This window comes from Globicephala melas, chromosome 6, assembly GCF_963455315.2.
Source record: "Globicephala melas chromosome 6, mGloMel1.2, whole genome shotgun sequence".
NCBI classification, from domain to species: Eukaryota; Metazoa; Chordata; class Mammalia; order Artiodactyla; family Delphinidae; genus Globicephala; species Globicephala melas.
Window position 1 is genome coordinate 27,771,931 of NC_083319.1, and position 17,562 is coordinate 27,789,492.

The 17,562-nt window shown below is 35.5% G+C and overlaps 1 protein-coding gene across 3 annotated transcripts in view; it reads right to left on the reverse strand.

The window, feature by feature from the left end:
- FSD1L (fibronectin type III and SPRY domain containing 1 like) overlaps positions 1-17,562 on the reverse strand; it is a 70,328-nt gene that overhangs the window by 39,034 nt on the left and 13,732 nt on the right. For all 3 annotated transcript variants that reach the window (XM_060300676.1, XM_030859127.2, XM_030859130.2), the window contains exons 3-4: positions 15,502-15,633; positions 7,752-7,853 (exon numbers count right to left, since the gene is read on the reverse strand). In XM_060300676.1, coding sequence (XP_060156659.1) covers positions 7,752-7,853; positions 15,502-15,633 — 234 coding nt within the window. The remainder of the gene's footprint in view (positions 1-7,751; positions 7,854-15,501; positions 15,634-17,562) is intronic.

The window sequence follows — 17,562 nt, forward strand, 5'->3', positions numbered from 1 at the left end:
AGTCCCGATATAAATCACCTTAAAATAAGGAGGAAAATTTAACACTTCAAACTAATTCCAGATGACTATAAATGTTTTTTCTTACCTTAAGATTATCAACACACACCTCCACTTTCATTCAGTCTGACACTCTTCAACTAGAACAATCAACCTCCTTCATGGGGCACACATTTCTATGCATTCTGATGGTTTTCTTATACATTTCAAATCTGCTCTTCAATTTTTCTTCAGAGATCTCTTTCACCACTTCATAAATGGTTCTTCCAAGTTTTCTCTACTTGCCTTCACTGGGCAAGGACTTTGTATTCTGAGAGCTTGCCTGCTAACATATAAAACTAGGCTGCAGTTCTACCATCCTTTACCCAAAAAAATGAAGTCGTAATGGCAAAAATTCAGACAAGGAGAAACCAAAGAAACACTTCTAGCAATAGGGTCTTTCCCTCAGATGACTTCAGAGAAGCTGCCAACTTAAACCTACGCTACTTAAGCTATCTTTTTTTTTTTTTTTTTGAGAATGCTAGCACAAGTTTAGGAAGAGGGCACAGCTATTACTCAGTGCTGTATGTCACAGAAAATTGATGAAAAATACATGCAGAAACTGCTGTCCCCTTTAAATTTACATACCATATAATAGGTCCAACAAAAGGTTTTTTCCCCACGCTGACCATCATAATTAACAACACATGGCTATCATGCTTGATATTCTAATCCCAGTGTCTAGCATAAAGCTCGGCACATAGTAAGATTTAATAACCACTAAATTTAATTGAACATTAATTAGATGTATTCAGCAATGTTTCTGTTGTCTCTCTTCTTCAGTTCTAATATTGTTCTTACTTGGTATTGGTCATTTTTATACCCATCCTAAAATATTCTGGTCTGCATACCTGTCTACACAAAAAGAACAGAATTGAGATTTAGAAAATGAGCACATCCCAGCACTATCATAATCAACTCCATGACCTTGTATACTAATCATTCTATTTGGTCCTTAATGCTTCTAAAGACGCATTCCAAGCTCCAGATACTACAGCAAACAACCCAATTCTGTGGCATCTATAATACGTGCCATGAGTCATACATAAAAGTACAAAGTACCTACATTGGTACTAGGAATAAGAAATGTTAAGAAAAGTCAATTACATATACATCAGAAACTAATATTGTATGTCGAATTTACCTTTAAAAAGTTAATTACACTGATTTTTTAAAAATTATTGTCATTATAGCTAGAATTATAACCAAAGATTTTTATACAAGTGTGAAAGGAGGGGAAGAGGAGACTCAACTCTGCACTTGATGTTTCTTTACACATGGAGAAAAGTGCCACTAGCCTTGCTCTCTATTCCCTCATTTTCTCCTGGGAAGATGATATGACTTAATCTGATTATGAGTTTGGAAGGACAAACTAGAAATAAGTAGCTCAGCACCTTTCCCTCTTTCTGGCAGCTTGCTTGCCCACAGAGAACATATATTCTATATTCGGTTCTTTCCCTCTATTCAGCAAGTTTCATTGAAACAGGCTCCCCTCACACACAAAGACCTGAGGTAGCCCTGTACTTACATCCCTGGGTGGGGTAAGTCTGTCTACTTCTAGGATTCAATATTAGGAAGTGTGCCCATTGATATAAGCCTAATTCTCCAATATCATTTTATTTGGCCTCTTATCAACTTTATTGTTTTGTCTTATTTCCCAACTGGTTTAGAACTTGGTTAAAGGAATGTTACTTACCAGTTACTCCCAAATAACCCAACAATATAAAGACCATTACTGTTTTTAAAACTGACCATAATGATTCAATTTTGTGTCTAGTATTAATTTAGTAAGGTGCCTTTTTTTTAGTGCATCTGTGTGCAAGTGTGCACATGTACACACGCATGTAAAGCTTCCATGTTATTGTTTAATATACTAGGCTGTTCATGACAAACCAGAAAATAGATGAAAAGCCAGATAATCTAGGAAAAATTGTTCCCGTGTATTTATATATGTATTTATATATGTATCCCATGTATTTATATATATAAATACACCCAGTTGGTAAAACTGGAGACCCTCCATGGTTCCTCTTTCATTTAGGTTCAAATTTTATAGTATATACACTGTATAAATGCAGAAGAGGTTGAAGAAGTTATACTGTGCAATGAGAAAAGGATAGAAAGTCTCAAATTATGCAGGTATTTCAATATAAGGGCCCAACTTCAAGAAATGTCTTAAATTGGAAAATAGATTGTTTACTTTTTTCCTGGAATTTCTTCTCCCAAAGCAGAAAGCTATCCAAAAGATATACATTAATATGTTGCTTGATTCCTCTAAGTTTCAGTTCCAAGAGTGATGCATTTTTGTCAATTAAACATCTCTACTTAATGAGTACCACCTGATCCCAGGATTTACCACTGCTCTGTCTCCAATACATTTATTTGTATCTACATAATACCACTTTGTGAATTATGAAGAGGTCTCAGTGAATACTTAGATTTTTAGGTTATGACAGTGTACACTATTGGAAAGCCTTCAAGAAACATTCGTCATATTACTTTGCTCAACATCACTATTTTCAATTTCAATCACTATTTCGATTTCAATATTCTACTGAAATCCTGTTTGCCAACAATTCATTTCTCTCTCTTATCATCAGAGATGGCTCCTTTCTCTCTCTCTCTGAGATTCCCTTCCTCCATCTCTCAAATGTTATTTAAAATAAATCCTACAATTCTGACCCTTTATTTTACCAGTTATGTGAATCTGTCACCTGAGACCAAACTTCCTTAAATAAAACTGTAATAATAATGGAGAAGTAATCACAAATGGTTTTTTATCACTACCAATTAAATATAAAGTATTTAAACCAGATCTTTTCCCAATCTGCAATGAGCAGATATAGAAACTACTTTCCTCCATGAATTTATTTCAGCCCTCTGAAGATTAAGATCTTATTGTTTCTATATTTCTTCTTAATATCTTCATTTTTCTCCTTTTATAGAAAGACATTAGAAGCAAAGTACTCTAAAATAGTTCCATATATGGAGGAGCTAATTAAATAGTGTTTCCTAAACACAATTAAAATAGGAATAATAAAGAAGTTTTAGACCTTGCTTACTGTACTCAATGAATCATTTACCCAAACAGAACAAAATTTGAGATTTCCAAATTTCTTCCCAACCAGCAGAAATTTTTTAACTTTTTAAAAATAAGGAGCATTAGACCAAGTTTTAAGAGCTCTGAGTTTCAGCCCATCACATTAACCAGCAAGTCACTTAACTCTTTTAGGACTCAATTATCTCATCTATAAAATGATGAGCACAATGATATCTTTGAACCCTAAACTCCATCCTAAACCGTCTTATGTGTAGATAATGACTTTTTTAAATTCTCTAAAATAAATTAAACATTTTAACAATCTAATTCTCCAAAATACAGGCTGAAATAGAGAAAGGTAGCAAGGGAAAAGTTAGTTAAAATCAGAGCACTGAAACAGCAACAAAAATAAGAATATATCTGTTTCTGAATGATAACTGCTGAGAGAAAAATATACTAACAGTGTCAAAAGAATGAATGTAACAAAGGCTAGATGTCACATTTTCAGGAGAAGATTTATCTTGATTTTGATTTGCAGTAAAGTCCAATAGAGTTCCTAGTAAAAACGTGAATGCCACGCAACATTGAGGAAACTTTTCAAGTTATGTCTATATGTTCACGTTGTTTCATACTTCAGATTATCCTGTTAGATTTGCGACAGATAATTTTGCAATGTTTCTTTCAGACAATCTGAAAATGACTAGGGGGCAAATATTTAATACTTTTTACAATATATTACTAAGACTTCTACCTTCACCCCAAAAATACCATATTAAGGATTAACTTGGGAAATGGAGGGGACTCAGTCAGAGAGAGTAAATAAGAGACTGTTTCAAAGTGCAATTTTCCCTTAGGCAAAAAATACTAGATTTCAAAAAAAACTACTGCATACTGGTTGATTCCAAACATTAGAAGTTTTATATTTCCTATACATATATTTATGTTTATAAAAAGCACTATTTTTCCAAAAACATGATCATTTAAAAGTCTTCTTCACAAAACCCTAGTAAATAACTTGAAATAAACATGGAATACAGGGCTTCCCTGGTGGCGCAGTGGTTGAGAGTCTGCCTGCCGATGCAGGGGACGTGGGTTGGTGCCCCGGTCCGGGAAGATCCCACATGCCGCGGAGCGGCTGGGCCCGTAAGCCATGGCTGCTAAGCCTGCACGTCCGGAGCCTGTGCTCCGCAGCGGGAGAGGCCACAACAGTGAGAAGCCCACGTAGCCCCCCCCCAAAAAAAAAAAAACCATGGAATACAGTACCACATACATCTGTACTCTATGACTAAGTACATTTATATAATAGGAGACTGCATTTCTGTAAGACATAAACACCTACAAATGAAGTAAAGGTGAAAAGTTATAGTTTGAGCTATTCTTAAATATTTAGACTTGTTTTTAAACTGCCTTCATAACTGAAACATTCATGCTTTTTTTTTTTTGGCCACACCGAGCAGCTTGCAGGATCTTAGTTCCCCGACTAGGGATCGAACCCGTGCCCCGTGAAGTGGAAGCACAGAGTCCTAACCACTGGACCGCCAGGGAATTCCCTTCATGCTTTTGTTGGTGGTCCTCTCCTCTCCCAGAATTCCTGACTGCAGCCACAGAAGGAGTTTCTGCCAGTACTACCTCTGCTCCCTTGAAAATACTGAGTGAGCTTCCACCCCTCTCCTTATTTGCTCCTTCCAGTGGTCAGAGATTGACACCTGCTGAATAATATTCTAATGGTGAGTTACTGTGAGTCAGAAGTTGGAAATACACAAAATCCTTTCTCCCTTTTCATCTGTGATCTAATCTAGAAGACTGTTTCCCTTTCACCTTATTCTGTACTTTTTTCTCCAGTGTAAGCACCTGTGGGCAGGTAACCATTCCCTCCCTCCTTGTCTGACAACTGAGTTACGTGTGGCAAGATTGGGACGAAGTGGCTGGTTAGTTATATTGACTTGGAAAATGTCCCATAAACTCAGCTCTTTTCATAGGTAAAATTCAAGTTCTAAATTCGGAGGAGAGGGAGAGTTGGTAGGAATATTAATTTTGCTAAGGGATCCATGCAGTGTTCTGCAAGCCAGTTATTAGCAGAAAAACCAAGTCTGCTGGGGCTTTGGCTACTTGTTCAACCAGAAATAAAGCTAATGATCCAGAACTCATTTGCTGGTGATCTTTCTGCATATATTTACTATCAACCAAACTCCTAACAGTTAAAAAAAAATTAGTGAAAATTTGTTCTAAAATCCTTTTCCACTTGTGCTATTTTTACTTGTTCACTTTCAGACTGTCTAATGCTGGTAAATAATTAACATAGCTTTGTGTTCAATTCTCATGCTGATGTACTGCAACATGATCACTTAAATATTAGTATTTAAAATACTCTTTTTGAAGATAATGAAGTCTAAAAGGACTCATGGCCTAGATTTCAGCCTACAATATTTTTTGTCCCCATGAGTTATTCATATTAATCTGCTTTAATCACTTTAATATGAGATATTTGCAAATAATATACATTAAAAGAATTGTTTCCAAATATCTAACAACATACTCCGAGTCCAATAATTAATCTTCCAAGTCATCTTTCCCTACTCTGTCAGCAGTTAGGTATCTGAGGCAAGCCTGGAGTCCATGCAGCTGGTTAGGAAAGTACATTTAGTTTTTGACTTGGAATCAAACCATAATCTGGATACTATTTGGATATACTAAGAAAATAATTGCAAGTAACTCTCAGTTAAGCATTTTTCTTGAACAATAAACTCAGATTTCTGGCTAGGAAACACTGACAAATAATTCGTTTCAACACATCTCCAAAGGGATCAAGCTACTAGGCAGTACTGCAAAATGCTGGAAGACCAGACCAAAATAGTAAGATAAGAAGCAAAGTGGCACATGAAGAAAATATATTTAAACCACAAGGTGATTTATTTTATCAGAACCTTTCCAATTTACAGTATACTGGAAACACATTTTAACAAAGCTGGAAAGAACAAAGGAGAGAGAAAGAGAGAACAGAATCTTTTGAGAGGAAGAAGAAAGGACTCTGAAAATGTCAATGGAAAAGAGAAACTTGGGAGAAACAAACTTTTATCAATTTTTCCAAGCATCAGGTCCTATTTAAATTCAACTGGATTCAAGCTATTTTTGAGTACTATGTCCACATTTTATAGTTTTCCTGTCTTCTTCCGCTCTCAGGTGCTCAGCTGTTAATTCTTGCTGCTATGATTATGCCTGTCATTAACAGCTGCCCTACTCCACTAGAAGGGGAATCTGTTGACAACCAGGAAACAAAAAGGAAAAAAACCTAAAAACTTAGTAGTACCATGTACATATTAATAGTCAACAGATTCTGAGACACTATCATGAACAGAAGATATTAACTGCCACTCACGAACTGTGCGACACTGATTCTGCTGACTCAGACATCTTTTGCTTTCTGCATGGTTTTTTTTTGCTATGTTCCAGATATTTGAGGTTATCACATAAATGCCCTCTGAATAGGTGACATATCTATACTTTTAGAATAATTTAAAGTATGATACTATTCCCTCATAATTCCTTTATATAATAAGTCCTACAAAGTGCAAAGATGAATTTTCTTACAACCGACATCCAAATTCAAGAATTAATTGGTTAACTCGTTTACAGCAAAAGAAATTTCCATTCATTTAGTCAAAAGGAATTAATTTTTAAAGTTCATGTTCAAGATGCAGGGATTTAAGTCAGCAAATGTTATCTTCTCAAGGAAGTTTCTTCTACCCTCAAGTTCATAGAAAAATCATAAAATGAAATCACTGGTGGGCACACATGGATTATAAAGCTACCTTTCAAGCAGCTCACTACACAGTCCACAAAGACCAAGAAAATATCAAACTCAAATATCTTATCTTGATAAGACTACTTCACAGTATATATTTTACTAATTATATAGCTTTATTTCATACTCTTTCATGCCATTTTCTATAGAGTCTACATACTTATTCTATATCAAATGATTTGATAAATTGGTAATCATTTAAAAATGACTCTACTTAAAATAAGAATAAGAATCTAGAATTCAGTATCTCTTAAACACCAGGATCTAGGTTAAAACATTAGCAGTCTTCTTGCTCTACTATTTGTATCTTCACACCAAATATACCCCTTAGGGACCTACATTTTCATATTTTAATAAAGCATTCAAACAATTACTTAAGCTGAACACTGGGACATTTAATAACAAATTTAGTAAGTTTCACAATGCTTTCATATGCATCAAGTCATGATGTTTTCCCAATCAGCTCATTGAAAGGTACACCAACTTAGATTTTTATGAATGTTAATAGCAATATCAATCTTCTTTCCTTAGTTATAAAATGTTTATAACAAAGGTATGACTCAGCTAAAGTATACAAGTACCTTTAAAATAAATGACCAAGGGGGAAGTAACTGAAAAAAAGAGTAACGTCATTCATCTGAATTGAGCATTAAACAAATAATTAATTTGTTCGTGACCCCAATGACACACAAAGTATATGCTTTGGAATAAATGAACAGCTAGCATTTTACTTAACAAGAACTGCCAAGCCTTTTCTAGTATCAGAAATGACTGAATGAATCCAAAATCAAATGGGAAAACACCACTTTCTTTTAAACAAAACTTTCCTTTTTAAGTGGATTAGTCTCATTTTTTTGGTTGGTTTTTTGGTACCTTTGAAAATTCTTCAGGTTCCTTTATATCTAATGACCTTGTTGCAAATTCTAGTAGTTCTTCCGAGTTCTCCAGGGCATTATTACATTGACTAAGCTGACTCTAAAAATAATAATAACAAAAAATCATTAAAATAGAATTTCCTATTGTCATCAGAATCTTAAATATATACTGTTACAATGAGCGTTACAATCTTAATAGCAATAATTGAACGAACATTTTAGAGAGGTACTGAAGCAAGGTAATCACTAGTCATATATATAACAAATTTTAATTATCTTAAACTGTCCATAATTTGTCCAGAACAGCTTAATTGCATACAGATAAAGATATACTCATCATTTAAAAACAAAAAAGAAAACAAAGCAATTATAAATGGTTGGGGTCAAATTTATTTAAAGATTCTTCTCAATCAGGTAGTCAGAAAATTTAAAGTAAAATATCAAAATAATCCATCTGCAGGCAACATCCTCTATAATGAAGACAAAATTTCTTGATGATATGTAATTAAGCTAAAGTTCATGAATCAAGTTACAGGTACATTCAGTTGAGCACAATCTTAGTACTCCACTTATCACATTACTCAAGTAATACATACTCCTATAAATGCTAATTTACAGTTTCCAAAACTGGATAACATAGGAAGTGCCTAGATTTCAAAAAAATCAAACAGGAACAAAAAATGGTAACTGTTACAGTGATACGCTCTGTTATAGTAATGTGTTAATTTCACCTAACACAATCTTTCCTATTCAGTTCTTTCTCTCCCCTCCCCTCCCCGCTTCTCTCACATTATCATTTGTAGATTTAAAACTAAGCCCAGTTATGTGAAAATACTGTTAGTGATACCTTTAAACAAAGAAACTGACCCATTTCTGAGCTTTTAAATGTATCCAAGATTCTTCTTCAGAATATTTATTAATATCTATTCCATATTCAAATCTACTTAATTTTCCCTTCCAATACAAACTAAAGATAAACTACATTTGGTTTTATTGGTTTCTGATGTGCCCTGTTTTACTTTGGAAAAGTAGAATAGTTCAGTCATAGTTTGGATTAGAATTGGTTTTCATGTGTCATTCTAAGAACCTAACTACAATTTCATAAAAATACTGCTCTTCCTATGAGTAAGCGTCTTATGAGTTTCAAAGAATTAACAAACCAGCATTTGAAATAGAGCTTTATAAAAGCAAAATCACTGAGAATAAGATGGTAGGTATAAATGGTCCATACAGGATCACTAGGGCAGAGTAAGTCAATGTAGTATAAAAGTAAAAAATACCAAGAAGAGGGCTTCCCTGGTGGTGCAGTGGTTGAGAGTCCACCTGCCGATGCAGGGGACACGGGTTCATGCCCCGGTCCGGGAAGATCCCACATGCCATGGAGCGGCTGGGCCTGTGAGCCATGGCCGCTGAGCCTGTACGTCCGGAGCCCGTGCTCCGCAGCGGGAGAGGCCACAACAGTGAGAGGCCCGCATACCGTAAAAAAAAATACCAAGAAGAATAAAGAATATATCTCAAGGAACTACTAAAGTAAAAAAAAAAAAATCTGAAGTCAAAGTTGGAAAAAAATATATCTTATTCTAAGAAAATGCTGTAAATTTGCTTTCAAGTCAAGAGGAAAAGCAAAAAAAAAGAGAGAACAAAGGATTACAACTTAAAGAGCACTTAGTTATTCAGAGGAATTATTAAAATACCTTAATAAAAACAACATGCTATTGACTTTGTGAACCCAAAGAAAGAACAGAGATGCTCTATTAACTCCAAATAAAGAAAGAAATGGCATCAGTAGCCAAGTTGTGATTCTTTTTAATACTTGGTTTTTAAACTACCCCAAGAAAGCGTTATGGTTTGAGACCACCATAGGTTTTCCTTTGAACCATAACACAAGAACATCCTGAAGAATGAAGTTATGTTCACTAAGCTTACATCTCAATAACTTAGAGTCTTATTTTACAACCTACTGTCCCCTCAATATCCCGTGCTCTCCCCTAGATCACCATTTCTATTAAAATACTGTGAAAGGGGCTTCCCTGGTGGCGCAGTGGTTAAGAATCCGCCTGCCAATGCATGGGACACGGGTTCGAGCCCTGGTCCAGGAAGATTCCACATGCCATGGAGCAACTAAGCCCGTGAGCCACAACTACTGAGCCTGCACTCCAGAGCCCGTGAGCCACAACTACTAAGCCTGTGTGCTGCAACTACTGAAGCCCACGTGCCTAGAGCCTGTGCTCCGTAACAAGAGAAGACACCACAATGAGAAACCCATGCACTGCAACGAAGAGTAGCCCCTGCTCACCTCAACTAGAGAAAGCCCACGCACAGCAACGAAGACACGGTGTAGCCAAAAATAAATATAAATAAATAAATTTATTTTAAAAAATACATTAAAAAAACTGTGAAAGTTTTTGTGCCACTGAGAAGAAAAGTCAAGTACTAAGAATCAAGTACTGAGGATAATAAAAGGATGGAAAAAATGGAATCACTATAAAAAATGAAGATCTGTAGTGATGATAAGAAAAGATGGTGCTAACATCTCTGCAGTCACCACTTCCAAAGAGTATTTAGAACTCTGTTTCTCTCATTTTCTGCAACATTTTGAATCCCCCATCAATATTCAACAGCTAATGATGAATTTGATAGAATACTTGATCAAAAAATGAGAGTAACATCATCTCATTTAAAAAGAGCCCAAATGCAGTTTGCATGGAAGACTTCCACGAATCAGATCAGTTGCAAAAATAATAATTATGTTCATTATCATTTTAATTAAGAGTCACAAAACCCAAAGTGGACAAAGTTCATCTAAGACTCCATGAGAAAAAAAGGTTAAATAAATTTATATGACCCAATTATTCACTCCTGGAAATTTAGCCAATAACTAGAAATATACATTCAATAGTTTACAAGAGCAATAAATGGAGCCTGTTGTAAGATGAGCACTATAGATTTTACGTGTACACACATATACCTAGCTCTGTATAGGGCTGCCAGAAAGTAAGTTCTGATATGAAAATGTCACACTTCTTCTAGAAGTCTAAGGACATATTTTAAACCTAAAATCCACAATGGATAAAGATTACCTAATTCTGAAAAATCTCAAACATCTTGACTTAAGGACAGCACACCTAAATATCAAAATCCACATGCCATGACATGAATATTAGATCTCTCCTCCAAATCAGCAGTGACTTGACTTAAAGATGATTCTAAGACTCTTCTAGACTTTTAATCTTTGATTATCTTAACAACTGAACTGCCTCTTACCTGGAATACCCTCTCTTCCCTTTATTAAGTAAGCTTTTCCCTCCCTCAAAGTGCTTCAAATCGGTTTCTAATTGTTCCTGAACTCAATTCCCTTCATGATCACTCTGCATTACATACAGCTGTACAGTGTTTACATTAACATTATTCTTAAATCGGTTATATCTTACAGACATTTTTGCTTATTCTTATAAATTCTAATCTCTTTGGCAAAAGGATTTGATTTTACTTTCTCTTGCATTTCTTGCAAATTACCCTCCATGAGAATGTGAAATGCATAAGGGCAGAAACTGTTTTGCTCACTACTACTAACTCTAAATCCAGCATAGCCGTAACTCAAATTTTACTGAATGAGTGCATAAAATCTTGATACTGGCAATCAAATATTATCACTGACTTCCCCATGAATTATTAAAGTAGCTTCTCAAATATGAATTTTGAACATTAAAGAGGTGGAACATTCCAAGGTTTTTCAAATTCTTTTGTGACTCTATCTTTAGTATAAGCATAACAGGACATAATGAAGATGATAAAATAATTTTTAAAAATCCAATGATAATTATGACTTCAATGTCTAATAATGCATTTCTAAAGCTATTATCATATGAGCTTTGTTTCCAGTGTATGTGAATTTTGAGGAGAGGAAGAAAGGGAAAAGTAGAGAAAAGGACCTAAGAGAAGCTAGTCAACTGCCATTATTTAAAACCTAGCAATATAATAAGATAGGTGAATAATATGGGACAAGGAGAAAGTATTTTTCCTCCTTGGAAAAATTTCTACACTAATGAAGGGTATTAACAGTTCAATTTTATTTAGCTAATTGCAAGGTTTTGTGTTTTGTTTTGTTTTATTTTTTGGCCACGCAGCATGGCTTGCAGGATCTCAATGCCCCGACCAGGGATTGAACCCAGGCCATGGCAGTGAAAGCCTGGAATACTAACCACTAAGCCACTAGGGAACTCCCCAATTGCAAGTTTTTAAAACTGTGTCTATTGGCTGCTCCTAGCTTCCCTATTAACAATGCCAGAAAAATAAACTGCATGCACAGTTAAGCAGAAAGAAGATGCCAACAAAACAAGGCACCAACCAGGTATCTGAAACTTCCAGGTAAGAGAGAAGAAAAATAATAGCAGCAGCACTGGAGCATCACTCACTTCAGGGATGGTTAAAGGTGGCAGATAAAAATTGATAATGTACATTCAATATGCATGAGATTTGTCACTTGATGGGAAGAGGAAAATGTAGGAGAAAAAATATGACTCATGGTCATTTTGGTAGCAAATTTAATATGTGGTATAGGCCAGGCTGACAGAAATGGTGTCTGGTGAATACAATGAAGATAATTAGAGCTGCTCTGACAGAGAAAAAGTATGGGGAGGGAGAAGGGAAGGTTAGAGATTAAGCAACTGAACGCTTAAAGGGTATTCCAAACTGGTGCTATGAAGAAGGATTTGGGCCCAAGACAGAACAGAAATCTCCACAGGATGAGCCATGGGTGAGATCTTCAGAAGATGCTGAGTTTTCCTTTATTCTCCAATCTTGCTTTTTTAAATGAATGAATTTCTTATTTATTGAAATTTATGGATACTTTATGACTAAACTAATTACCTTTAAATGATTTAAGTACAGTTGGCTCTTGAACAACGGGGGGGTTAATCCATATATAACTTAGAGTTGACCCTCCATATCTGTGGTTCTTCTGCATCCACGATTCAACCAACCACAGACCGTATGGTACTGTAGTGTTTACTACTGAAAAATATCAGTGTATAAGCGGACCCTCACAGTTCAAACCCACGTTGTTCAACTGCAGTACAACTCCCACCTCCTAAATATAAACAACAAATCTCAACCTGGGAAGAATGGACAGACTTGAAAGGGTATTTAATACTGGGAAATTGTGTGTGTACAGCATGTTTGTAATTAAAAGAGAACATTTGTATTCTTCCATAGCTTTCAGATTCTCAAAGACATCTGTGACCAAAATCAGCACACAAAAATCTGTTGCATTTATATATATGAACAATGAACAATCCAAAAAGGAAATTAAGAAAACAATCCCATTTAGGGACCTAATGAAACTTAAAAGCTTTTGCATAGCAAAGGAAACTATAAACACGATGAAAAGACAACCCTCAGAATGGGAGAAAATATTTGCAAATGAATCAACCGACAAAGGATTAATCTCCAAAATATATATAAACAGCTCATGCAGCTCAATATTAAAAAAACAAACCCAATCAAAAAATGGGCAGAAGACCTAAGTAGACATTTCTCCAAAGAAGACATACAGATGGCCAAGAGGCACATGCAAAGCTGCTCAACATCACTAATTATTAGAGAAATGCAAATCAAAACTACAATGAGGTATCACCTCACACCAGTTAGAATGGGCATCATCAGAAAATCTACAAACAACAAATGCTGGAGAGGGTGTGGAGAAAAGGGAACCCTGTTGCACTGTTGGTGGGAATGTAAATTGATACAGCCACTATGGAGAACAGTATGGAGGGTCGTTAAAAAGCTAAAAATAGAATTACCATATGACCGAGCAATCCCACTACTGGGCATGTACCCAGAGAAAACCATAATTCAAAAAGACACATGCACCCCAATGCTCACTGCAGCACTATTTACAATAGCCAGGTCGTGGAAGCAACCTAAGTGTTCATCTACAGATGAATGGATAAAAGAAGATGTGGTACATATATACAGTGGAATATTAGCCATAAAAAGGAACGAAATTGGGTCATTTGTAGAGATGTGGATGGACCTAGAGACTGTCATACAGAGTGAAGTAAGTCAGAAAGAGAAAAACAAATATCATCTATTAACGCATATATGTGGAATCTAGAAAAATGGTACAGATGAACTGGTGTGCAAGACACAGATGTAGAGAACAAACACATGGACAACCAAGGGGGGAAAGGGGGGGGTAGTGGTGGTGGTGGTGATGGGATGAACTGGGAGATTGGGATTGACATATATACACTAATATATATAAAATAGATAACTAATAAGAATCTGCTGTATAAAAAATAAAATAAAATTCAAAATTTGGAAAAAATAAATAAATAAAATCAACAAGTCAAGCATACCAATACCAAAAAAGGGAAAGAACATAAAAGATAATTCATGAATGGCAAAAATATCAAGAAGCATGTTAAAATATTCAACCTAATAACGAAGGAACTTCAAATAATAACATGCTTTCCTCCCTCCATTTAGTTGGTAGAAATTAAAAAAATATATATATATCCTTACCCAGCAGTGAAAAGATCGTTTTTGCATCTTGTTCATGGAGGGTAAAGGAATACAACCATTTTGGGAGACAATATGGCAGTATAAAGAACACGAAAAATGTTGTTTAATCTTGATGAAATCGTCAGAGATGTCCACAAAAATACAAAATACTTGTACAACATGGAGCTACTTACAGTAGCAAAAAACAGAATAACTAGGGGCTTCCCTGGTGGCGCAGTGGTTGAGAGTCTGCCTGCCGATGCAGGGGACACGGGTTCATGCCCCAGTCCGGGAAGATCCCACGTGCCGTGGAGCGGCTGGGCCCGTGAGCCATGGCTGCTGAGCCTGCGCGTCTGGAGCCTGTGCTCCGCAACGGGAGAGGCCACAACAGTGAGAGGCCCGCGTACCGCAACAACAACAACAACAACAAAAAGAATGAAATACTTTGCAGTAAATTTAACCAAGGAGGCAAAAGACCTATTCACTGAACACTACATAACACTGCTGAAAGAAATTAAAGACACAGATAAATGGAAAGACATCCTATGGTCATGGATTGGAAGACAATATTGTTAAAACAACCATAGTACCAAAAGCAATCTACAAATTCAATGCAATCACCATCAAAATTTCAATATACACCCACGTATACTGCAGCATTACTCACTACAGCCAAGAGACAGAAGCAGCCCAAATGTCCATAGACAGATAAATGGACATACCACATAAAGAAAATGTGGTAAATACATGCAATGGACTATTATTCAGCCATAAAAAGAAGGAAATCCTGACACATGCTACAAGATGGATGAACTTTGAAGACATTATGCTGAGTGAAATAAGCCAGTCACAAAGGGACAAATACTGTATGATTCCACTTATATGAGATATCTAGAGTAGACAATACAATGGTGGCTGCCAGGCAGTGGGGGCAAAGGGCAAATGGGGCGTTGTTCAATGAGTACAGAGTTTCAGTCCTGCAAGATGAAAAAGTCCTAGAGATCTGTTACACAACAATGTGAATATAGTTAATACTACTGTTCATATAAAAATGGTTAAGATGGTGAATCTTAGGTTTTTTATCACAATTTTTAAAAAACGATATCTATGACCAAAACAAAGTTAAGAATCATTCTTCTACAAGATATCAGTACAGTTATACAAAAAATTCACTAATTTTTGCTTTCAATAAATCAAGCATTATACAGATTAAAATTCATATTTAAATAGTTGCACGATCTCACCTGTAACTCCTGTGATTTACGAGCTTGTTCCTGCTTGATACTGTTAATCATACTTTCTTTTACCTCATCCAATATGGAGTATAAACTATCAAATTCTTCATCTAACTCTGAAAGTATGTTAGAAGAATTTTCCTGTTTAATAAACAAAGATTTTACTTAAGAGCTGTCAAACATTAAAAAACTAAAAGATATAGTACTTACCAAAGAATAGATTCATATTATGAATCTAATATCAGCCTCATAACATAAAATAATTAAAATTCTAATATTTGACATACACCTTTAAAAACAGATAAATCCAAGAAGCTGGCTGCTAATGCTGATAGTTCTACTTCAGCAATGCTATGAGTTAAGTAGCCTTTTATGAACTAGCCCATACTCTCCTCACCTTTTATAAGACTGTTTCCACAGGACAATGTGAAAGTTTGTTTTAAGGTTGTCAACTTTGTCCAGACCTTCAGGCTCTAAGGCAGACCCTAAGCCAGTGGTTCTCAACTTTTGGTGTGTATCAGAATCATCAGTGAAGCAGATTTTAATAAAATATTCCAGAGATTTTGATTCTGTAACTCTGAGAAATAGTCTGGGCATTATAGGGATGGGGCTGATTTTGCGCAAATTTTTAAATCTTTCAGGTTGCCTAAAACACTGCATTTACATTAGATAAGCAGAATTAAAACACTAAGCAATTCCTTACTGGGTCCTAAGAGATTTATCAAACACTGAATTTCGGTGCTAGAAGGAACCTCAGAAATCATCTACTGACTAGAATCTGTAGTCAAACTTCTAAATTTTATAAACTAAAATCTGTTTATAAAGTCTGTTGACCTCCAAGAGTTCCTCACTGCCTCATTAAGCAAGATGATGCTATTTCAACAAGAAATAACAAAATATCTGTGAAATCCCTAGATAAGTGATATTCACACTTGCAACAATTATGAGATAGAAGAAATCATCTTAAGGCATTTTTCAACATAGATGAATCATTCAACTAAGAGAAGCAAAATTGGCACTGGTTTACAAAACTAATACACAAAATCTACTGTAATATTACAATCCAAACTTTTGCTTAAAATGTTTATAAAAACCAGACATCATCTCACTGGAGTCTTGCCAAAAGTGGTGTTAATCATTTTACTAGTTTCTTTACAGTAGTAAGAACATGACGTGGAGGAAGAAATGTGCAGTCTGGAAGGCAGAAGCCCTAAGTCAAATTCCACATTAACAACTCAGTAACACTGCGACCTTGGACAAGCCACTTGAATTCCTGGACCTCAATTTTTTCATCTGTAAAAAGGAATTGGACTGCTCTTTCCCCTCAATAACCAACCGGCACATTCTTACGGTCTCTCGTCCACTACAGCTTATGCTCCCATCTTCAGTGACGAGGGTGTAGTTCAATTCCCCCTCTATTTTCTTTATGGATGCTAAGGTAATGTCCTAATAATCTGTCAATCAGAAAAACAGTGTGAGCTAGCTCTATCTAAAGGTACCCTTTTACAGATTTCAAATGTGATGATTCTCTTGTCCATAGACCAAGAGTTTTAGAACCACTAGCTTTGCTTATTTAAAGAAACTGGATTAGTGGATTCACCAAATTTTCCAATAAAACAGTTTGAGAAAGACAGTTAAACTGGTGAAGATTATAATTAACTAATTTCAATTACAGCAAATTCAGAAGTAAAGAAAATACAAGACCATAAGGTTTAACAGGCCAGGCAATTACCTAGGCTGAACCAAACAAAAATCACAGGAAAGGATTCACTGTCTACAAGTATCCTGGAAATCGTCTATGTTTATTTCACAAAGAAATGACCCTTAAATTAATTAAAGCACATTCATGGGAAAGCATCACCAGCTTATCTTAAGGTCTCTTCCACAATCAACATTTGATTATTTACAGTATGGATTATCCACCTATACCTGGGACCATTTCCTTAAGTATTCCCCTCTCTCCTCAATGGGCACTTTACCTTTTACTTTTATATCTTAATTTCATCTAGTTCTGCAAGTGGACCTCTCACCATCTACATTTTCCTTCTACTATTTACAGTAAAAGAAATG